Source organism: Osmerus mordax, chromosome 18 (assembly GCF_038355195.1).
Source record: "Osmerus mordax isolate fOsmMor3 chromosome 18, fOsmMor3.pri, whole genome shotgun sequence".
Lineage (NCBI taxonomy): Eukaryota > Metazoa > Chordata > Actinopteri > Osmeriformes > Osmeridae > Osmerus > Osmerus mordax.
In genome coordinates, this window is record NC_090067.1 from 5,451,378 (window position 1) to 5,476,678 (window position 25,301).

At 41.4% G+C, this 25,301-nt stretch overlaps 1 protein-coding gene across 1 annotated transcript in view; it reads left to right on the forward strand.

Annotated features, from left to right (window-relative positions):
• Positions 1-14,867: 14,867 nt before the first annotated feature.
• The window catches only part of khdrbs3 (KH domain containing, RNA binding, signal transduction associated 3), a 50,152-nt gene continuing 39,718 nt past the window's right edge, over positions 14,868-25,301 (forward strand). Inside the window, exon 1 of the mRNA XM_067256014.1 lies at positions 14,868-14,958. Coding sequence (XP_067112115.1) covers positions 14,868-14,958 — 91 coding nt within the window. The remainder of the gene's footprint in view (positions 14,959-25,301) is intronic.

Below are 25,301 nucleotides of genomic sequence, written 5' to 3' on the forward strand. Positions count from 1 at the left end.
TTTATGAAATTATTTCCTCAAGATCAATTCAAACGAAATATCCAACAAACAGATAAATAAATAAAAATTGCAGCGATAGTTTATTGTAAAAATGAAATATTTGAAGTAATTACAACATTTTGCAATAAAAAAGCCAACAATTGATCACACCATAACAAAAGGTGCTCCAATATAAAAATGGAGCAATACCATAAAAGCACTTTTGGAATTTTGATTGATAAATGCAGACGGGACAAGGTCAACGGGGTCATTGTTGCAGTTGATAGTTGGCGAGGCTGTGATGGTGGTGGCTGACGGCGCTGATAGTTAAGTGGCATATGACCTTGCATTGACAGAACACAGTGCTGACACCGCCATTGCGTGTGAGTCCAAGCCAGTTAAAGTAAACAGCCTTCTCCCAGCCTCTGCTGCTAGGTCACAGCTGAGTGTAGGATGTTTACATTAACTAAAGTCTGATTTCACTCTAAGTTCTCATCCTTCCTGATATTTTCAAGCACAGACTTCAGGGTGATGTGAGAGATGTGGACACGGAAGGTTCTTATGTGATCCATCTTTTAAGCCACAAGGATCCAATGTGATGACCAGGACATTGGGATGCCATATAAACACACGTCCAGCAGTGGTCCAGCAGCATAGCAGTAGTGTCTGTTTCCTTGGAGCTAAAGGCAAGTCAGTAGCAGCAAACACCTGACTGAAAGCTCTGTTGGTGGACAGCTTCCAGTCGGGGATGTTTACAGCTCCAAACAGCCCAGTTAATAGCTAGACCCAGGTATTAGGAACAGCCTCAGGATGAGAAAACGGGAGTCAGGTGGCTGAGCGGTGAGGGAGTCGGGCTAGTAATCTGAAGGTTGCCAGTTCGATTCCCAGCCGTGCCAAATGACGTTGTGTCCTTGGGCAAGGCACTTCACCCTACTTGCCTCGGGGGAATGTCCCTGTACTTACTGTAAGTCGCTCTGGATAAGAGCGTCTGCTAAATGACTAAATGTAAATGTAAAACGACTATCCTCCCACCAGCCACAGCGACTGGAGGAAGCACCAAGTTAGCAGCCATGTACATTATTTTTCAATTAAAATACATCAAAAGAAAAGGAGCTAGAATGATCTGAATTGCTGCAGCCATTTGAAACATTGAGAGCCGAGAGGCCTGCAAAATTCCTGGAGAATGAGGAAGCCTTACAATAGTTAACATGCATTTGTTTCCTGGAAGAAACATGTTAATTGATAATCCATGTGTGTCCTTAGTAAGCATTTAAATAGACTACATTTCCTTTGTCTGTCTACCTCCAATTTGAAATGACTCCAGGCTGGATGAGTCGTGACGGACCCCCAAAAACAGTCAAATGTGTACATCCGCCCAACAGTATTTAGAGTCGAAGACAGTCCAATCTGAGACAAGGAATGTTTTAAGGAAAAACTAATTAAATGTCAAAACAACATCCCTCCCTCTCTTCATCAGCAGTATAGGGATGAGGGAGAAGACATCCATGGAAGGAAACTGGTTGGATGGGGGAGAGGCATTGAATGTTTCTGCTGGGTCAGGGAGGGTCAGCAGATCTGTTGTCGGATCAACAGTCCCTGGCGCTCCTTAAGCAGATGGGGTAAGCCCGTGCATTTGATTATCAACCTAAAGGCATTGTCCACTGCTGGATTTAGCCTAACAATGGGTTTGGGCAACAGTGCCTTTCCAAAGTTATTTACCGACCACTGCACTGCCATTACAAAATACATGACACTGGCAGGATGTGAAGGGAGAAGAATGTTGATATAAAGAGCGATCTCTTTCCCATCACTCCTTTTTGGAGATCAGTGAATAAGCAGCAGAGTTTGAACACGGGAAAAGCGGTAGTCATGTTTTTTAACAAACGTTCTCTTCTTTAGAGCAAGACGCATAGCAAGCGTCCCGCGGGAACTGTCTCGACATTTAAGTTTCTGTTTCTGACATGTCTGTCCTTGTTTGGGACGCCTAGCCGTCAGGGGAAAGCTTAAATGCTGACAGGAATTGATTTGGCTAGATAGGCATGTACTCATCTAACCAGGTACTAGGAGGGCTACTCGTAAAATGGCAATCTGGCAACAATCAACAAAGTAAAGTCCTTGACAGCAGCTTGTAACACAAATCGGTGTACAGTAACAGTCAGTTAGCTACCTAAATATTGTTTCAAGCTAGGCCAGTGACAAGATTAGCCCACAACGTTCTTGGTTGAAACTCGAAACATTAACTAATTTACAAGATTAATCAGTTAAGTCATAGTAATTTGTTAAAATAACAATTTAGCCGACTACCTATGTGTAACTACAAATTGTTCCACATTAAAAAGGAAATCCAGGCACTTGTTTTGACCAATAATACCTTCATAATACTAGAGCCTATTGCCCTGCTAAGCTAGAAAAAGGGTTCTGTTACTACCGCTAGCTAGCACCTGCTATCATGACAAATCTTCGGGAAACAAACGCCAACTCAGGCAGCAGCAAACGTCAACTAACTCAATCCAGCTAGATAACTTGAAGACGTACTATAGTGGGTAATGTTTAATTACAACGTAATATTCACTTCTACAACACTGTATTTATCAAGCAAGATAAAATCATCTTCAAAGATTAGGTAGCTCAAAGTCAAACAAAGTGGCTCGCTAGCTAGCTAGTCCTAGCTAACGTTGGCAACCTAGCCATAACGTTAGCCAGCTAGCTCTGCCCTGTCCGTCCTTGCTCCGGCGACATTCGTTTCCTTACCACAACACGAGCTTCAATGTCTACACCAAGACATTAACAACACGGTATCCTCTGCTAATTTCAACGTACATACTTTTCACTTCAACAACTCACTGAAAGAAAATAATAATGTTAGCTATTTAGCCGGCTAGCTAACTTCAAGCCCACCCATAACCTCCTCTCTCACTTTATTTTTTGACCTTTGGTTACCCGACACCGATGTTGACGTCATTGTCATGGAAACAAAGCCCCTCCTACTGTGTATTTGTCTGCTCTTCTTCTGACCTTGTCTCCTTGCGCACTGACCAGCAAAAACGAATTCTAGCGAATTATTTTTGTTTGCTTACTAGCCTATCCACTAACTCCGCAATATTTAACATAGATTATTTAGTGTGATTGACAATACAAAGATGGATGAGTTCAAATAAGTGATGGCGGGACATTACATGTAGGGACAGATACATGTTTTAGTGTTGTACTCAATGTTGCCTCTGCTCCACTAGGCTGTATAAATAACCATTTAAATAGCATAAGTAAGGCCTATAAAAGTGTCATATTATTTAATTATGTAATTTAATTATGAAGTATGGATGAATTACTGCATTTCCACATTAGATCCGAATCAATTGGCAAGTCCACTGGCAAGCTTCAGCAGAACACTGAGCATAGAGTGAGCAATTCAATACCATTCAGAAATATTGTTGTTATTATGATTTCTACATGAATGAAATCATGACATTTTTACTGTATTACCAGAAGAGTTCTATAGAGGGCATTGTTACCCTCAATATCACCAATGGTTACTGCTTCCCACTCCTCTCTGAGATCACTTCATTATATAATAATGAAACAACTACAAGCTGTTGACCTTGGCAAAGGCCTTTCATTGTATCAAGCATCCCCCAGGTTCCAGACAATTGGAATGAATGCCTCTCCTTTATGAAGCATGTAGATCAAATAATATGTCACCCAGAAATACAATTGAGATTATTGTTAAATCAGTTTTTGATTACCATGAACATATTGGAAAAAGAGTAGAATGTCATAAACGACAACCTGACGTCCACCCAATACAATTGGCCAATTTCACTAGAGGACAGATTCTGCATTATTGAAGAGGAAACTATGAGGCTGGTGGATTTTGGTTTCCTAGCTGTTTCCGATCACATAATACATTTGCTTTCACAGTGTAATGGAATCTGCCTGTCTATAAAAACACAATTTCCATGACAAAGCAAGCAATTTGGTAATATTGGTCATACTGTATGTCTTATTACCAGCATGATGACATGGTGACAGGGGACTGTAACGATCAGAGAAATATTCAATGCTGCATCATTCGGATAAAGTAAACCAACATTTTAGACAGACAGGTGTGTATTGATGCCTGAATATGTATTCAACAAGTAACTCTTCTGGATGCAGGTCTCCAGCGAAATCATTTTGGGATGTTTTTGCCATACCGCCCTAGGTCAGTTCTTTTCACACTTTTTAGAGGTAAGATACTCCACAACTCTTTGACTGTTTCTCTGAATCCGCTTAGTATGAAACACCATCAGCTCAGTTACTTTCTATTAAAGTAAAACCTCCAGAGAATAACTTACACAATAGCACAACATAACTCACCAGAGTATTTATAATTGTTTTGCTTTGGAATGGATATGTATGCACCATGAGGGTTTCTTGGTAAGCGCAATTTAATTATTTAGCTCGACACATCCCACATATAGCCTGTGAAAAGACCAATGAAGAAAGATCCATCTAAAATGTAATGGAATGAGACAGAGAAATTGATTCCATTGTCATTTTGTGTGGTCCATAATTGCCCTCAGCCATTATGAGGGAGACTGATTTTCTGTGTGCAGTGGTGTGGAACAGTGTGTCCTTGCACAGATCTGTGCAAGTCTGAACAGGTGGACAGAGCCACATCAGGTGCAGCACCGCTGGGCAGATGGATTCTCATGTGCTTTGAGCCAGATTTCTCTTTAGTTTTGCTTAAACCCACCAATGTGTCCAGGTGTTTGCTCTGAGGACTGCAGGTATGTCACATGTTGTTAACCTCCACCAGTCCAAAACTACTGTTTCTACATGTCTGGAACTCTTTATGATTGTAAGTAGATACAGTGGGAAATTCTTTAGCCAATAGTGCTCTGTATAATTAAATATGAATAAATCAGTAAATAGTTTAAGTAACTTGATCCAACTGTAAATGTTTGAAGGTAGAAAATAAACTTTGAAAACAATGGACCAAAGGTGAGAAATAACCCCCTCTGTCCCATCCTAGTATTCATAGTCAATGGCCTCGGAGGATTTATGTTTTGTGTTAAGTAAGGCTGAAGCTACTCATGTTATCTCACTCTATCAATAGCAAATACATTACCAATATCTAGTGGCTGCAAGCACACTATTAATTTACCACTCTGTCCCTACAGGGGCAGAGGGATTGTTGAAGGCAACGAGGTATATCCGCTTACCCCCCTCCCTGGGACACAGCGTCGCTGCTGGGGGATCAATGTCCATGGAGCAGAGGAGAACGGAGTCAGGCAGGCAGCCAGCCGGCTGGAGGAAGCCCTGGACTTCAGTTTGGAGTGCTGCATCTCGAGTGACGCTGTCACCTAAGAGGCCCCTGCAGACACAGCGGAGATGGAGAGGTACGTGCTGCACGTTGCTGGAGCCATGTCCTTTCACACAGGGACGGACGATGGCCGTCACCCCTCAGAGGTTGAAGAGGACAAGGAGTAATGGATATTGTAGGTTCTAGTCTATGAGGTGGAAAGGGCTGAGACCTCTAATCACAGGTCACTGTTGAAAAGTCATTGAAATAGTCCATTTCAGAAGTTGCTCTTACTTGATATGGGTTTGACGGTCTGACCTTCAGCACAAACTCAGCGGGATAAAATTATTTTTTTTGGATCCAGGTGCTGTACTTGTAATCATTGACATTGATTCAATATGCAACAGGCCACAAAAATAAGAAAGATTATGGACAGAGTTACAAAACCTGCTAATAAAGACATTTGTCAGGTTGTTCATTACTAGCAGTCAAAAACACAAAAAAAACAATCTGTAGAGAACATTGAGAATGATCTTTACCCCTTAATGTTGTCTAATCCTTTGAATGCTAGGAATTGCTGCTAACAGCAAGTTTAGAGAAGCAAATGGGAGTCCGAAGCAAGCCTCTGGCAATGCTCTAGGTAGGATCAAAACAGACAAATCTGCAGTGAAAGTATGTATTTTTCCAATAAATAATGATTTAATGGGGGGATGGACAAAAAAAACTATAGTAACATACCCCCCTGCCACCCTTCAACCCTATCACCGACCCCCCTGAACCATTTGCCTGAACCACCCAACCCTTCCCTAGCAGTTAGACCTCTGCACTCCATCGAAATCCATCTCCCCCAACTTCCAGCACAGGCCACTTGACTTTTCTTCATGTACATAAAAAAATTGACTTCTAATATCTAACTTCTAATATAGTTGTACATGTTCTTGTTACAAGTTCTTGTTAAAAATGTTGCCTTTAATTTAGCCTCTAACTCTTCTAACCTTTTAACTTCTTTCACGTGCTTCCTAATCAAAACATCCCTGGTGAACTTAAATCTGGATGTATGAAAGTAGAGTACAGATGAGAATGCTTTCATTACTGGTATTTTTGTTGTGTTCGATTTTCTTCAGTTTTGTGAGTCTGGTCTCCAAATATTCACTGCAATTTATTCTACTATTATTAGTAAATTTAAGCCCTCATTGTAACAGAGGTTAACTTTCCGGCCCAAGAAGATACACGTCATTTTCTCCCTTTAACCTCTCCACCTTGATGAAGAAAGTGTTTTGTCCGTCTCTTCATAAACGGAGTGACTAAGTTCAGTTAAGTTCTGGATTTTAATAAGTATTATCAATCTGCAGATTGGGAGAGAAAACCAGACCCCTGACAATAAAATGACAACACGACACCGGGCTTAGGTCTCAATCATGTCTCTCTCAGCTCTGAAAGCCGGAGGACCATCTTTTATAGGGCACAAGCATGTAAACATACATTGTGACAGTCAGGCAGTAATGACGTTTCAACAGTCTCAGAGAAAGAGATTCACTGCTCCCAACACATGACAACTCTCAGACTAGAGAGTTCATAGTTGGAGCTCTCCTTGTAGTCATGACAAGGAACGTTTAGCCAGTACTTTCTCCTGACCCTGAACAGCTATTAACCCTGACACATAGACACAATATACTCTTATTAATAGCAAGCTTACATGAGAACGTACTAACTAGTATCCAATGACTAGGTCTATTGATTAGTGAATAATATAAGCACACAGGAAATCCCAATTTCTTCCACAACCTCCAAACAAACCCCCTTCACTTATCATCCCTGTATTACAGTACAGTCTCTGCTTGGAGATTTTATCGTCAGTTTAACTCACGAAAGCAGTGCCTTGAAAAAGGTCACTGCATCAGCAATTTCTTATGCGTCCCGACTGTGGCCCTGCACAGGGGTTAAAGGTTAGTGATACAGGGGTGCCTACTTCTGTTCTGTGTGGGATAGGGAGGACACACAGCACGTTTGTGGGATCTGATGGAAGGTGGGATATGGACATTTTAGCATGTAATGCCAGTAGACATTACAATAGTCACATTTTATCTGGCGCAACAATTTGTTGTGAGCGAAAATCTAAACTTACGAGTTAGTAATAACATTTAGAAGCCTGACCTTCGGGAAAAAGCTTGGGAGCTTCAAAACTTGTCATATTAATTAACGATCAGTCATCTCTGGGAATGATGTTTCAAATAAAGGAGCGATGGCTGAGTCCCACAAGTCTAGTAGCTCAAATGACCTCAACAAACTTCAAATGATACAACGTGAATAGAGGGAGGGTTATTTTTGGAAGAGAGCTATCATACTGTAGTAGACCATGTACTATCAGAGAGATTATACTTTTTAAATCACTTGAATGGCTAATATTCTCATTTACCCTGCCATTTCATACGACTTTCTCCCCTCAGTGCAACCCCATCAACTGAATTCCAAGTGGTCACAGTGACACAGAAGTCACAAGCTCTAGTCTGCTGAAGAGGTTGACTGCTGCCCAAAATGCAAATGCTCTTGCAGGGCTTTGCTTGCTGCTCCTTTGTCTCCTCTGTTGCTTAGAGGGGATTAGAATTCCTTGTGTTAAATGACATTTGAAGTGATTAAAGGGGCTTGTTCAGTGGAGATGACAGCTCTAATGGAGAGCAGAAGCCGATCGTCCGGCGTTAATGGCCAACCAGTCCTTCTGACAGCTGCCGAAAGAGCACTGCAATGCTGTGATGAACTAACTATGCAGGCAGAAAGTGCCAGGGTGGAGAGCTCTTGGAACTCATTTAAATATCTACTGTGCTATTGTTGCAGAGAGATAGAAAGAGAGAGAGAGGTAGAGAGAGAGGTAGAGAGAGAGAGACAGAGTAATTATGACACAAACAGGTACAGTGTGTTTCCTCAAAGGGGGTAGTTATTTCAGGATGCTGTATTGGGATCTTAAAAAAGGGTGATGCCTGCAGGTAATTGTTTACAAAATATTCTACCTTGCACTGCACTCATAATGATCAGTTAGATAATAGATCAATTTTTGCTGAGACCAAGGTCCTTCAGTCCACCATGCTGTAACAAGAAATAACAAGTTGTTTTTCAACGTTTTTGCAGGTAATTGTGACGTTATTAGAAATGTGCATGCGCACCGCACCCAAAACTCGAGCTGTCGTTCACCTGGGAGACTGGGCACCACACTGGCATAAACTTTTAGATCATTATCAATCTCAGTCTTCTCGCTGTCACTCACAGGGTGGCAGAGGGATGGTCCCTCTGTAATTGCTTGCTGCCGTCCCTGTGCTGACACAAATGTTCCCAGAGCTATAAGACCCCACACAGCAAGAATCAGACACCGGCGCCTCCGGGTTGGGAGGCAGCCGGGGCTATCAACATTCCTTTTTTTTTTTTTCTCTCTACTGCTCCTTTTCTATTTCCTCTGTTCTTAATGAGGGCTTGTGGGAAAGTGCCTCTGTCAAAATGATGTCCTGGACTGCAGCATAAGAAACATGGATAAAAAGAAGTTATTCTGTGAAATGGTCAATGGGTTTACTTGTATGCACAAGCACTACGCTGAACACTGAGTATGCTGAGTTACATTGCACTACAACGCATGTTTTGATTACTTTAACAAATGATTAACAAAGGAGTAAGAGAGAGTTTTGCCTCCATGTCAAAGGGCTGGATGGAATAAGGTATTGGGTCTGCAAAAATGTATGACATTGTGGATTACGTTTTTGTGACATTAAGAAACAGAATGACAACATACCAAACACTTGCAAGAAAAATACATTAAAAAAACAATGTCACTCTCTCCCTCAGGATCTACTGAAGCCCTTGTCTAATTCTCACCTTGATTGATACATTGTTAAACAATGTCACCATCACACTTTCACACCTTCAACGTGAAATAGGCTTCTCTACCTGAAATAGACCTTTCAGTTTTGATGTTAATGTTTTCTCTTTTTCAGATGAAAAAGGAACAACATTTTTGTTGCCATCTGTCATTGCCTCCAGAAATGAAACGTGTTTATTCCTTCAGGAAACATGAAGCATAGGGAAGGAGAAGGAAGGGAGTGCAAGTTGGGGAGTAGCTTTGTGTGGGCCGTGCACCATGTGGGAAATTTCAGCCGAGGTGCCTTATCGAAGGGGGGGGGGGGGTGATTCTAAGGGCCCTGGTCAGACAGAGGGCCTAGCAGGACCCCATACTTTCCTGTGTGAATCTTTGATTTTGGGGCCAGGAGTACAAATTAGCTAGGAGGCCCAGAAACCCCAGTGGCACGCCTGAATTTCAGCACGCCTATTTGACACAGCTCGAGGTGATCGTCCACATGTCCTCTTTATGGTTTTCATTGGCAAATCTCCTTCCCTTTTTGTCTTTCTAGGACACGCAAACCTATGAGCGATTCGAGATATCTCTTGTTCTCGGGTGGAGGGCCCCGTAGGCCCGTTCCGTATCTCCGTTGGGGAGAGCCGGGTAGAGCGCGTGCAGCGTAGCGTGTCCCCGGCTTGGGAAGAGCTGGACGGGCGGTGCTAATGACGTGGAGGGAGATGGATGTAGCCGCCAGCAGCACTTCTCTTTATCCCCTCAGATCAGCTGTCTGTTGCTGTCAGGTAGAGCCTGTCTCCCCACCCTCAGCCCAGTAGCATCTTTGATCTCACATCACAAGGCCCGGTTGCCCAGACAGAAAACAGCAAGTCGTTGTGTGGGCTGCGGTATTCCCTTTAATACATACCGATGCTGAATAATGATTTTTGGATTGAACCACTCTCATGACGCGGCAGGAGGATGAGAAAGAAGGAAGATGCTGTTGTGTTGTTTTTTGACCTGACAAAACTGATCCATAGTTCTCTGTTATGAAAAACTCTATTCTTGATTGGTGCCTCGACCTCGGCGCAATATTTTGAGGAAACCATGAGCTCTACCTGCACGTTATAAGGGATATAAGGATGTCAGAATAGGAAATTATTCTTAACAACAACAAAAAACACGGAATATACTAGCAGTAATGGACCATGTGCAATTCAAGTGCCAAAGTGCAAGTGGACCAAGTGCATGCTGAACGCGATGGATGCTGGAGCACCCATCCAAAGTGTCTACCATTTACAAGCACTTTTGCACTATTTGCACTGGCAAATATTTATTGTGGAACTACTGAAGTGACATGTCACTATTTTGGTAGTCAACATCATCAGCATCATTTCAAACAAAGAAATATGAAATACGTGAGGAACTATGGCAAAACTATGATCTGAGAAAAGGTCAAATTTGGTGACGTCCAATCAAAGACATTGAACACCTCGGAATTTTCCCTCACTGAACCAAATCATGTATGCCCTTTAAGAGTCAGGACCAGAGCTCAGTTCAGGTATGTGTTTGTGTGTATGGCTGTGTTTGTACATGTACCTTTGAGTATAGGTGTGTCTGTGTGTGTGTGTGTGTGTGCAGAAGGAGAGCGGTCGACCTTGGGAGCACTCCTGCCGGGTGCCATTGATTTGTTTACCTGTGCTCGGCTGACAGATTCTCATTAGGTTTCTTTAACACAACACTTCCAGGGGTGGAGACCAGAGTCCGCGCTTCACAGCCAGGCCAGGATGACTGTTCAATGCATCTGATAGATTGACGCTGGCAATACAATTCTATTGAACGGCTGTTTAGCGGACATGTGCAGGCTTTTGTTTGGCATCTCCAAAGTTCCTTCTGTAACTGAAGAATCGTTGTGTTTAGGTAAAAACATCAAACAAAAAGCTTACAGTAAGAAGAATGAGAGGTAAAATACGGAAAGGTTAAATTTTGTTTGAAGAAAGAAAAGTGAGAGAGAAAGACGGCGAACTGTTGACTCCATTTTGATTTTTGTTTTTACTCAGTATTCTTTCAATGGAACCGTTATTTGCTTGTATAAGGCCCAAACTATGTATTGGAAGTAAATAACAGGCTTTTGGTGATATTGTTCTTTCAATTTCCTGATAAAAGATATGTACAGTATATGAACAGTAAAATTGTACATTTGACTGTGGCTATCATGGTCACTAGGAGGCAGTACAGTCACTCAAAAAATAGCAATTATCCACCACAATAGTAGACTACATGGGCAAAGTTTAGGATCTCGTAGAAAACGTACCAGTTAAAGAATGTGCCATGATTTCCCCAAATCCCAATCTCACCTTTTTATTTGTAATTGTATTGTATTTATTTACAAATAACGTCATATCTACTGATTGAGATTGAAAAAAGACTGAAATGCCAAAGGGTGAAAATTACTGGAAGATGCAAATGTGAAATACTGCATATTCAACTTGTAACAAAACCTTCAATTATCCCCCCAGACACACCAAAATATAATCACTCCTAAGGTGAGAAAACAACCATTCGATCTACAAGCAATGGAATTTAATTAAAGGAGGTTGAGAACAGAAGACACATTTTTATTCAGAACACTTTTTTTTTCTGTTGTGCCTCAAGTAAGACAGAGAATCCTCCAGGCATGTGACCATGTTAACTCTCACTAATCTAAACCTTGTCTTCATTCCCAGTGGCCAAAGACGTTTCAGGACCCTCTCTGCATCTGCATCAAGCTTGAGGCTCTTGTCTTTCAAGGTTTTAACTAATCCATACACAGACTGTGCCAGACAGGAATTTGTGTTAAAGCTGGCCTCATCACATCATGTTACTCCTTTCTTTTCCAGATGCTTTTGACTACAATCATATAACTATTCAGTGTTACAATCCATCACGTAAATGAATTCCTAACTTCATCAGTTTGACAGTTCTAATTGTATGAGAAGGAATATGACACCTCAGGGTGCAGGGTATCTTCAGTCAGAAAAATTATCAGTATATTTATGGTGGACTTTCTGAATTTAAGAGCCCTTTGGAGCAGCTAGGTGCAGGTAAACACATTATCGATGGAACATCTAATGATGAAACCAATGATTTATCAAAATAATGACTCACCGTTATTTTGTACAGTCCCTAATAGTTCCCTGCAATGGCACATTTCTCATAGCTTTGTTTACACAAACAATGCCTGCTGTTTTGGTTGCACAACTATTATGAAAATCACAAGCTATGGCTCTTTTTAAGAACAATTTATTTATTTATGGAATAATTGTTGTTTAATTGAAATTCTTTGACTTAATAACCTTGTGAAATGTGATATGTCTTAGCTTTGCATGTAAGGGAATATCTGAGGCGTTCTGAAGATGACAGATGGCAAGCATATCTATAAATACGTCCACAAAGGTCTGAAAGGAGATTACTGTATTTTACTGCATTTGAGCCTGTTTTAATGGGGCATGAAAGAGATTAAATGGTAAGCTGTTTTATAACATTTTTTCTTACAGCAAAACATTAGTAAACAGGTGTCTGTACAGAATTGGGTATGTGTAACACTTGTAAAATTACAATAATATTAGGAATAGACCTACATAATAAACAGATATGAATCGGCTAATAAAATAGATCCACTAAATTCATTCCAAGCAGATGATTGGCTAAAGACAGAGCAGGTGTATTATTTGCAAATCTTGAACCGTTAAACCAGAAAAGTAGAATTTTGAACTTTATCAGATCCTGCGTTGTCAAATGTGAGTTTATGAAGCATCCTGTTGCCTTTTCCTTTTTCTCTGCATAACCCATCATTTCTTGCCTAAGCAGTTATTTCCGACCACATTTCAAATCCTTAAAGGGACTAAACAGAGGCTCTCTCCAAAGCATTGAGCATACATATAAAACATTAATAAATATACATGAACCCAGCATTCTTGCATCTGGTCTCTCAGCAGCATCTTTTCCAAGTTATTGAGATGGAGAAAAACCTTTGGTAAAACAGAGTTATGTAACTACACTGATAAGCCCACAGATACCACCCACCTAAGGCGCTACCCTTCCATCCTCCACAAATATCGACAGCAGCATCGTGTTGCCCACATCCTCCCACTAAAATAATGATTTTGTTTGAGGTTAGTGCCTGTTTTCCAATACTTAACTAGCTTAAATTGTGTACCTCATCCACTCTTAAAAAACTTCTAGGCTGATTTGTGGTTCAAACCAGTGGTCTACTTATCACAATATTATATAGGAGCTGCAGTGAAAAAACAAAATCTGTCATGGATGTTCTGTAAAGCAAGGTGAAGAGACCATATAACATACATCTGTGTTCGATATGACCCAAAGCACATTGAAAAGACACCCAGGTGTTTTAAAAATGAAGGCATGACCTTTATAGGATTTCCTTAGAGCTTTCATCAGAGCTATTGACTGGTTGTCTTACAAGTGAAAGGAACCCTGAGTGTTCTTTCATTTAAAAAGTCTAGAGCGCGAGAAACCCCCCCCCCTTCCCCCCCATCTCTAGGTATGAAAAGCAAACCAGTTTTCAGCATTATGCCTGAGGATTCCATGAGCTCATGATCTAGACTACATCCATTCTGGCATTTGCATTGGCTACTCTTCACAGATATGTGTTAGCTTTCAATCTTAGATGAGTGTGTATAAATCAGATGATAAATATATGGAGAATGAGATGGGTTGAACTGAACACGGAAAAACCCTTCACATGTTGACAAAGAGAAGAGGAGTTGCCCATACACATCAAGTACAGCTGTCCCCTTAGGGTGCACACATCAAACTGTGGTCGACCATTTGGGATGATAGCTCATGTTATTTTGACATAGAGTAAAGAAAACTGCTAAGTAGAGGACTTAAGTTGCTGTCAGAAGTAAACTCAAATTACATACAAATCCCTCAGGTGGACCTTTGGCTTTCTTGACTAAACCTTTTGAAACCAGAATTCAATGTTATGTAGCCTTTCGGAACTTTGTAAATCGCCATTCATCACTTCGAGGTCAGCACTGCAAAATGTCAGTTCAGCACACTAGAAATCCCATTATTTATGTTGTAATTTAAAAAAAGAAAATCCAGCGTTGGGTGGTCTACAACCAAATGTAGCCTAACTACTAACCCCTGGCCTAATGTTTGGTACCGTAGCCTATTTTTTACTATTTGAAATGTATTTGAAATGATTCGAATATATTTTACAAATATTTGCGTTTGTATAGCGTTGTTGAAAATAAGTAAATAGTTGATTTGACAGGAACCGAAATCTAGCACGGAATCAGTACCTTGGACAGTTCCAGCTGTTCTTGCAGGCTTTCGTTTTACGCCCGCCCCTTCCGATGATTGACGCTTTACATTGCATGAATTTTGTGAGTACCGTGAACGGCGACCAATAGGACCTAGAATAAGCTTCGTTGCCAGTGGATACAACAGTGGGAGCTTCAAAGAGGTTGTTTACAGAGAGGAGAGAGATTCAGGTTGGCTTGGCTGTGATGAATACTAGGGTTTGTACGGCAAACACAACTCCGATGGGATAACGGAATTCCTGCGCGCACACAATTTGTGGTGGCTGTTGCAACGTAAAAAGTAGCTGCAATGCAATTATAGCGACCACGAAAGACATTGGCTCATCAATTTTATTTTTGTAACAGTATATCGGTGCAATTGATGGTGTAGTGCTTGGGATATAGCGAGGTTTTTTTTCCAATTGTACCATTAGTCCACTACATAGTACGTTGATTTGGAACAGACGCACCACTCGAAATGGATAGCGAAAAGTATTTGCCGGAGCTGATGGCTGAGAAAGACACACTCGACCCATCATTTCAGCATTCTTTACGGCTACTGGACCATGGTAAGCATCAAAAGAGGATATTTGGGTATTTTCGGTTAAAGCCATGCTATAATTTGAAACGGTAATACCTATCAAAAGCCTACCTGGTGATTTGGCCGTTTGAAATGAGCTATCCTCATTAGGCTATATCACAAATTTAAGTTTGTAATGACGAACTGTCCGAGTCCCAACTCCAACATCGTTTCTCGACCACTTATATTTCTTGCATACTAACCCTATCTGAATTTGAGACATTTGTCTAATTTGATTATAAATTAGCCTCAGGTTATCACTTGTCTAGCATTATTCATTCATGCGGAATGAAATGGTCAAATTGTTGAACACGAGCATTTTTTCAAAGTTGGCCAACATCACGAAAAGGTTTCATATTTCACTTCACCTTGGCTGTGAATATGTCAAGTCCTGATTAAACTCAGAAATATACATTGCATTCTCTGAACAAATAAGGTGTAATGAAGCAGTCATTTAGGAATGCACACAGACGTGTAGAAAATGATGTTAACATTGAAAGAAACACATTCGTCATTCGTAGGTGGATTTGTTTTCCACTTTGGAGAACTTGACTTGATCCAAAAGCTATTTGAAAGCAGGATGGAACAGCGCGTGTTCCTCAGTGATTTGAAGATAGCTTTAATTAATCCATTGCAAAGACTGCTGCGCTGTGTGCACGGTTGCTTTGAAGATGTCTGAATAAAAAAATACTTCCAGACGCACCCCCACGGATCCCCTCTTGTGGGAAATGCACTAGAATAGCATCCAAGCACATCCTTCGAGTAGCACTCGTAAATGAGCTGCATGTCTGGAGTTGACGTCTCAGTGCCTTAAAAATCATTCTTTTCCGATTGACTTTACAAAGTTCACCAAAGAAACGCAATCATCGATAGCTTTGCAAATGTAAATAAGCAAAATAAGACTTTAATAATAATATAAGGTTTTAATAAAGAACTGAAATGTAAGGTAATGTTCTGCCATGGCCTGAAGAAATGAACATTCTGCCAGAAAGGATTGCTCGCCAAACATTCATTCAGTAGGATGAGGCATTACTTTCTAAACTCACTTTCCTCTTTTGTCATTGGACTCAGGGTCGCAATTTGCAGGGAAGTATCAAGATGGAGATTTCTGTGGTTGGTAACAGATTTGTGTGAAGCATGAAAGTACTGAGTTAGGGCGAGACAGGGACAGAATAGTTGTTATGAATGTGTTTCTGTCAGCTCTCTCACTTAAGGTAAAATCACTTTAGTCAGGGAGAGATAAGCCCATCTTTTACTCAGCACTTTTGCTTATCAGCCAGTTTCAGTTTTAAAAATTGGGATAGATTTTTCTCTGAGCACAAATTTCTTCATCAAAATGATAGAACTGGAATTTCAAGGAAATGCACATTTGGAAAGTTATAATTTATTTCACAGCGTTCAAAGGAATGAAAAAGAGCGGTGTGCTCCATACCTACTGTCAAGTCTTGGACTTCTGCACAGTTAAGGTAGCATCGAATTTAAGTAGCCTAATTAAAGAGTCTTTAAATAATGCAAATATAAGTACATTTGAAAAGGAAGTTCAGAAAAAGGCATGGGATTATAAGAAACAGTTTGTACTTGATATCAAGACTTTGTGACGTTACGGTTGAGGACAAATTTGTAGTTAGACACATGTGGCAGCAGTAATCCTTGACATTTTAGGAATCGAGCTACAAGCCTTAAAGAACAGAATCTGACTAACAGTATGCCACAACTCATATAGTGTAAACATTGTTATCTCCCTCTTTCACAACAGATGGCACATGGTGCAGTTTAATATATAACCAGTTCTGGAATGTTGCTCATGAGCTCTGGAGTTGATTGTGCAATTGGCCTGGGATGCAAACAGAACCAACCATAACGAATATGCATAAAAGTACAAAATTACGTCTAGAGAGAGTTGGGGAGAAATGTGACATTGCACTCAACGATTTCTGGGCCAATCAGAGACTAGCTTGCTATTCTAAGGCCGGGCCCCTTGCAACTGTTTCCCCAGGGTCTGAATCTGCCCTTACCAAGGTCTTCCCACCATTACACCTCATAGCTAGCAGTCACTCTCCCTTTTGGGATAGACCGTGGATTGATATGGGAGGCTTTGGCTGGTTTCCATGCTGAAATAAACAGGAAGAAATTGAAGTTGCTTTGCAAATACATGGAACTATTCCTAAACCTTATTAACCTTCAAGTTCAGAGTCACTCTTCATACTTAATGATCATTGTGGCATAGGCTAATAGCAATAAGTGGAATGTCACCACAAGTGTAAAACCTTGATAAGAGTGATTGATTATGTGTTAGTCACCGCAACTATTATGAATCAGGAATACAGAAGGAAAACCATTGCTCTACGTTACACCCATGCAATTTGTGCGTATATGGAAGTGGAGAGCATTGTACAATCATAACCAATGGTAATAGGTGTGTTAACTAGATGCAACCCTCAATTAGCCTATAACTGAAATTTCACAGAATTTTCCGAGAGCGTATTACAGAAAGTCTACCCTTGAAAGTAACAGAGTAGCTAAGAGTAGCTAGCTAAACATGTGAAGGAACCATCCTAGGTTCAAAAGGACAGGAACAATTAGAGTCCATTTCTTAAACATGTACTGTGGTGAGCTAGAGCTGAACACCCCTGCCTGATTGTTTCACAGCCTGTGTCCTATGTCCATGGAATGACTTGGCCCTGACGCTGAACACGAACAGTCCCATTTTTCTGGCCCCACTTCTTGTTTAATCATTTTAGTTTTACTGCATGTGCTCGAGGTACATTTCAACAGCAGCTTTTATGAGCTCATTGGCAAAGCGAAGGACCCCAAGCCTCACCTGGCTCCACAGCTCCTGAACATGGAGGTAGAAGTTAGACCGCTCGTTTCAGACGTGGTGCCCCCGTCATGAGCGCATGCAGTGTGCGCCCTCATCGGCAGAGGAAAACAAAGTTTATGTGCTCGTATTGGAGGGCTTGGAAATGGACTCTGAGTCAGTGCAGACTCGAGTAGGACGGCTCCGCAGTGAACAGAAATAGCCCTTGGCTCCGGATCAAAGGTAGAGATACTGTTGTGTTGGGGAAACAGTGCTTGATAGCGATAATCATCCGGCTCTGGCCAGTGAGCTGAGCTACACAGGGAGATAGTGACGCGACCCAGCCGCTGAACCCGTGAGAAGCCAGGAATTCACGGACCCCGAGGTTTGACCTACACGTGTGCTGTTGCGTTGAACTCGCAGGTGAACTGAGGGAAGGCCAGACGGAGAGCCCTAGAAAAAGCTCTCCGCATTCAGACAAGTAGTGCAGAGGTGTTGAGTGGTGCTGCGGCTCAGAGGTGTCTGCAGAGCGGTGTTTCACTCCTCTTCACTGGATCCCACAGGACGTCAGGGGTGAAATGTAGGCCATGAGTAACACAGACAGGCCCAGCCATAAAATCTAATGGCATCATCGTTTACAGGCGTGATGAGTTAACATGCCTGCATTGATTTCACTGTTAATGTGCGACGCACGCATGCTGGTTATTTGAAGAGTAATGAGTCGACGGGACTGTAATTTAACCATGATCTCACTCCCAAATCACTGCTGTGCCACATTCAGGTTTGCTCCTGTTAAAATGCTGCACCAAGGAGTAATTTCACAGTTTAAGAGAAATCATTCATTCAAAGTAATAGCCCTTTACTAACACAGTACAACAGAAACTTTTGTACAGTACTTTTTGTTACTACAGTAATTCAGACTTGCGCCATTTTTAACAATCTTCTGGGTGTGGTTGTGCTGGTTGCGGTTGTCTAAAGGACTATCAGTTTCTCTTTTTGTCTCTCTACATCTTCTTTTATTCCGTAGATTTCAGAGTGTTGTGGCTTTACTTCTCAACTACAGATCTCATCACTGGGCTTTGCGTCATGATGTGTGATTTCACTGCATGTGTCTCAGTAAAACTCATTGACTTGGAAAAGGTGCTTTGCATTTCAGTTTGAGCAGAATGGAGGACAGACTGAGACTGTTTTAGCTGGAGTTTCTCTTTCGAAAGCTGCTGATTGTGGAGTTTGCGAACCAGAGGTCTTAAGGGAAATACCGCTTTTTTATTTTTTTTAAAGCACCTATTTGAATCATATCATCATATTGAAAGGAAAATTAACTGAACCTCTGGCAGAAGGTTGTAGTCACACAAACCTGACCTGCCTGATAGCAGTCTAGCCCGAGGCGTGATTTAGCTTGGTGATAGTCAGGGGTGGAAAAATTACCATGAAAACACATTGGTCTAAATATGCTAAGTTTTCTATTTCTATTTTAGATGTAATAAAGATGAACACCCCCCCCCCTAAGGGTCTACTTCTATCTTGTATTAGGACTGCTAGCTAAGAGCAAGGTTTCTGCCTTGCATTCAAACCCTCCTCCACCAGCCAAGGCTCTCTTAAATAATGCAAACGCCACTTGTTTAGAGAAGGCAGGAGTATTCAGAGAGCCCACACTCCGGATCTTGTGTAATGAGATCATTTAAACCAAGCGTGGAGCACGTCCTGCAGCTGATTCAGTAGTCCCAGACCTTTATCTGCAGGGTTTGTCTGCTCAAAGACATGTGTTTGCCCACCGCCCTTTCCACCCCCAACCCCAATACTACACAAAGCATTATAAAGGTTAACTCTCTCTGCATTGATTAATCAACTACAGCATGGCCCGTGTCCCTCTGGCTTTTCTGCACTAATTATCCATCCATTAATCATCATTCCATCTCATAGTAATACAATCTGTCAACACAGCACGAGACAGCACAAAGACAGCCAAGATTACAATGGATTAGTATGAAAGCATGAGAAAGCCCCACTCTGTGTCTTTCTGTTTACTGTACTTGAGGGTGGAGAGGGAGAGACGGACTAAGTAAGGGCTCACATCCCCTGGGATAGGTTTTTGTGAAGGATTGTGCCAAAGTCAGTTAAAAAAAGAAAAATGCAATCTGAGAAAAAAAGAGGAGCGGTGGAGAGAAATTGGAATTGAAAATGAAAAAAAGAGAAAGATTTATTGGGAAAATAGTTTGGTGAATGTGATACCTACGAATAAATAGAAAAGTCAGGATGTTTTTAAAGGAAATATGATACAGAAACACAGGTTGGGGGACAGTTCGCCGTTGATTTCATACTAGGGCCTCTGCATTTCTGTGAATCACATTTTCAAAACTGAGTTTAGTTTAAGCTGAATATCTGAAAGGACATATGGAGTATCTCTACAGGGCGTAGAGGGGAACAAGTTATATTTTTTACTTGTGTTACAAAAGGGCAGTGTGTTCATTGAATTTGTCACTGACCTAGTCCTTCAAATGAAAAGCCAGATAACAGCCTTTTCACATTGATTTTCTTTTCATATTTGTCTTCAAATGTGCTGGCTTGAGATTCAATCCAAATGTCAAGAAGTTCAAGAGTGTACATCTAGGTAATATGTTTGGTATTCCACTCTAAAACCTCCCAATTAACTGTTTTCTTACATATTATTAATTTTGGCTCAGCACACCATTTCAAAGTGTTCTTCATCGCTTCTCAGTTTTCTTCAAGTAGGCTAATTACTGCATAGTAATCAATTTTCAATTAGTGTTTTTTTTTAACGTCCTGTAGTGTGCTTGACTTTGGAGTACCTTGGCTCAGAACACTTGTTTGAAGGGACATCTTCACTGCCCTTCCCCTCATCTTCCTCTGACAGTCTCAGTCTCACCTTGCCATATTCTTATTTACGTTGTTTTGTGTGGTTGGCACCTCTATTGAGGGGATTGTGCTGGATTAGCTTCTCCGCCTTCCCAACTGATCCGATCCATTTTGTGTAATCCAACTCAATTTAATTATGTTTATCGTTCCACCTCGCTGGAGCGCGGACCGGCAGCGCACCTTTCCAGATAAGCACTGGGGCCTTGTGCCTCGTTGTAGGCAGACGATTCAACTCTGCCTGTTGCTCTATAAACAGATGGTATAAGTCACCTAGACGCTGGGTAAACACTCCCTCAAAATAATGCTTGGATAATGCAAAAGAGTGCTTTGAACTATGAATTGCCTTTGAGCATGCCTTCCCTTCTGATACTGTATCATGTTGGTCATAGAGATATGGAAAGCCAATGTTGAATGTATAAACCTCTCAATATGTTCGTGGGATGAATTCTCAGCTTGTGTCACCTCTAGTGTACTGCAAGGGTCAGAGAGCTCATTTGGAACTGTGCACAACCAGTATACAATCTCCTTTATTACTTTGGTGGGTCTAATCCCCCAACATGCAATATCAAAGGCTCACAAATATAAATCTAAAAATAACTATGTAATCATGCCAATGACAAACTCTGCAACTGGGAGACACAATTCAAAGCTCCATTGTCGGAAAAAAACTTAAGTCTGATCAGGTTTAGGATAGAACTTTGCATAGCACTTTTGCAGCAAATAGCGCGAAAAGTATTAATGCGATTAGATGTGTTTCGAGCCTTTGGCTACTCCAACCAGATCTCTCTGTAGGAGCAAGAAGCGCCTCCTCCCTTTCACACTTAGCTCCACTATGCATGTGTGCTCAATACCAGATGTGCTCCCTAAGTAATGTAGCAAAAACAAACAGTAGCATAACGTTTCATGTTTCATGTCTTTAAAGTTCTTAGTAATCACCACTGCTGCTATGAACCCCAGATCGAAAAGTAACTGAAGAAAGCCTTGCTCTCGGATAAACATATTTAGAAGCTGTATCAATAAGTTACACTCATACCCTTCTTCCTCAAAGTGCTTGGCTCACCTCGTGAGAGAGAGAGAAAAAACTCATACCCCAGTCTTTAGGGGTGGTGGGCATGCATCTTTAATGACGAATGACAGCAGCAAGGATATCAGTAAATGAAAGTTAAGTGCATTTTCTAGGTTTTTAGAACAGGAGAACTTATCCTGTAATGTACTAGAGAGAGAGAGATGGATGCTCACTTACTCCTGGTACCAAGGGACTTCCTCTCAGTGTCCTGCTGTGCTGCGTGCTTCACTTTGTCTCCCGTCTCTATTTTAAGGGGCTGATGTTAAGCCTAATTGTATTCACATTTTGGAGGTCTTTTCCCCCCACTATTCTCTGCTAGGTAAAGAGCTGCTGGTGAGTTTAAGCCCAATTTAATGGTATGTATTTGAATTCTTTGGGTAAAGTAGTGCACCTGTCAACAGGGTATGATAATAGCATGCAATAGAAATCACAGACATTGAAAAAACGTTTCCAGCTTTACAGACTGTTCAGAGGGATTACATAATTACATAAAATGTTTCCTTGTCACCAACATTGAGGTTAAAGGTAAATCTGTTTAATACAACATGCATGACATTTGAAGCAGTTTATTGTTGTCATTACTGGTTAAATGCTAATTTATTCTTGTAGACACATAAACCCTGGGTCAAGTATGGATTATTTTTCCTATAACGAGGACACTTAGCCATTTTCTCCTCGGTAATGAAACCTCCTTTCCATTGCTGCTGGCTGTGTTTGTTTGCTACAAAAACTGATAGCTCCTATTTGTGCTTTGACCCTGCCGTTGGGCTATGCTGCTTGTTAGAGTTTGACCTGGGATTGGACCAAAAGGGTTGTTAGAGACTGACCTGGGACTGGATCTGGATGCTTGTTAGGGCTGACAATGCACAACACATACGCCCACTCTCTTTCTGTCTTGGAGATCTCCACACATGGAGAACACCATTACAAGCAATGTTTTGACTTTGTGGAGAGTCATAAGAAGCTGTTGTTTTGACCATCAACATTTCTTAACAGAGCCCCATGCAGCTGCCTCTGACAGCAGCCAGGGATGATCCATGCCCAGAGTGCAGCTCTGTATAATGGACAGTGAGAATGTGAGGTTATTATTAGGAAGAGGCAGAGTCATATCATATTTGAAATTTGAAATGTATTTATTGTTTGGAGGATAACCCCTTGAGATGCAGCATCTCGTTTTCAAGGGGGTCCTCAAGACACAAGACAAAGACAAATACATGCACATTCAAACTCGGTCAAGTTCCCCCACCCCCAGACCTCACCCACCCCACCGACTCCCTATTGAATACATATCGTATTATTGAGAGGCATATATACACATATACATACATATATACATATATATGCACACATATACACAAACCTTCACCCATACACACGTACAGTATTTATTCATAAATAAAAAAAGAAAGAAAAAAGAAAGAAAAGTCCAGTCAAACATGAGCAAAACATTTACAGCAACAATTTGCTTGTAAGTGATTATAAAGGGATATTTTAAAGGAGTGCAAAGAGGTGATAGATCTTAGAGACCCTGGTAGGCTATTCCAGTCTGAAGGGGCTTTAAATTTAAAGGTACGCCTGCCACTCTCTTTTGAGATGTTTGGTACAGTAAAGAAGGGGTATTCGGTGTGTCTCAGTCTGTAGATAGGTCTATATGGAATTAAATATTCCTTCAGGTAAGGAGGATAGTCAGAGTAGATACATTTGAATATAATCTGGTACCAGTGAAACTGTCTTCTGGCTTTTGGTGATAATAAATTCAGTGTGTTATACATAATACAATGGTGAGTAGTGAACGGACATCTCAACACAAATCTGCACATACTATTGAAAACAACATTTAATGCTTTTAGATTGGATTCTGATGTTTTTTGATAGACAACACCTACATAGTCTAATATAGGAAATATTAGCTGTGTCACAATATCCCGGCTCTAAGCACGTACATGTCACACATAATGTCTCCTTGAAGAAGATGACGATAATGATACCCAGCATGCAGTCCACACAAGCAGGATCTCCTGTGAGGATGTGTCACTGAGAAGCTGTGAGGGTGGAAGAATAGAAATCAAGCTTATAGATCGGTGGTTCAGATGTGTTCACACGTCTGGAGTTGAGGCCAGGGTTTTAATTGCTGTTGGACCGTGGTGTGGCTGGTGAAGACAGGCAGGGGTTGGTGGGGGAGGGGGCTGAGGTTTGCTTCCTCAGTGGTGTGTGTATTGACAACTCCTTCTTGTCCTGGAGGAGCTGATAAGAACGCAGGAGCCAGGGAGACACACAGAGGAGTGGATCATATTTCAGATCCAGGAATCGGAGCCGTTTCTGGGGCTTGTGGGCCATAGAGGGCCTGTCAGACGGCCGTTTCCAACTCCAGAGGAGAAACAGAGTAATGTCTGGCTGAAATCTGACAGAGCCATGTAGCACCACTCAAATACCGCAGTTGGGGAAGAAAGAAAAACAGCAGATGGCTAACATGAGCAAGGACCTCAGGCTACAACCAACACAAAAGAAACAGTTGGATAAATGCAAAAGCATCATTGCATGCGCTTTCTCATTATTGAAAACCAATGAGCCAAAATACATTGATTTACTGGTCAGTGACTCGTGTAAGCAAAACATTCCAAATTGTTAGTTGTTTTTTTATGTCGTTCAGTCATGGTTTACTTCCTTCTCATGTTTTTAATGTTGCTTTTCAAACAGGGCCATACGGTCCAAACATTTCCCTGTGAATCCACCCAATCCCCAGGACCGCATTTTGAGTCTTTCCCGTTGGCCTATAGCTGCTGTAGATTACTGTGAGTGTTTTCTCTCTGTAGGTGACAATTTGCGCTGGGACAGGAGAGACTTCAGTTGGAAGGATTGTATGTATCTCTGGGCTCATTTTCAGGAGTACATTACCCCCGCTGTGCCACTGAGGTTGCCCAGTGAGAGATAATTGCGACACCTGCTGAGAGGGAAGAGCCCACCGTGAGGGAGCTGTCTTCCGTTTGTCACGGACGAGCTGTCGAAACATGATGGTGAAGCGGGAGCGGCCTTCAAAGCTGCGAGTGTTTGAGAGTTGAGCAAAGACAACACCTGGGATGCCTGAAATGTTTCTGAAGATATTTCATTTACCAAAAAATGAGTTATTAGTTAGAAAATATACACACACACACACACACACATACTGTCTTGCACTTGAACACTGAGACAAACAAACACTCTCCCGACTCATTTACACATGCACAGGCTGCAGCACTTTGAGCTTGAACTTTTGTGGAACATAAATCAGCATCACTTCCACCACAGCATTATTTAAATCCCGTCTTCAGAGACGCCTCGGCTGTGTTCCCTTTACACAACACAAATAACCCCCCTGGCGATTGGTAGTGTCTGCCTAATTATCATATTTATTTAAAGTATCATATGACCCATTTCGTTCCAGAATCGGCCTTCTCGTCATGATTGAGTGGGTCCATGTTTAAGGGTAGTCCCAGGAGACAGTGGGCATTAAACACTGCAATCTTTAATAGAAGGACTAATTGTTTGCCACAGTTACTTGACAATCATTATCATTAGTCACCGGCACAGATTGTTCTGTTTATACATTTTCACT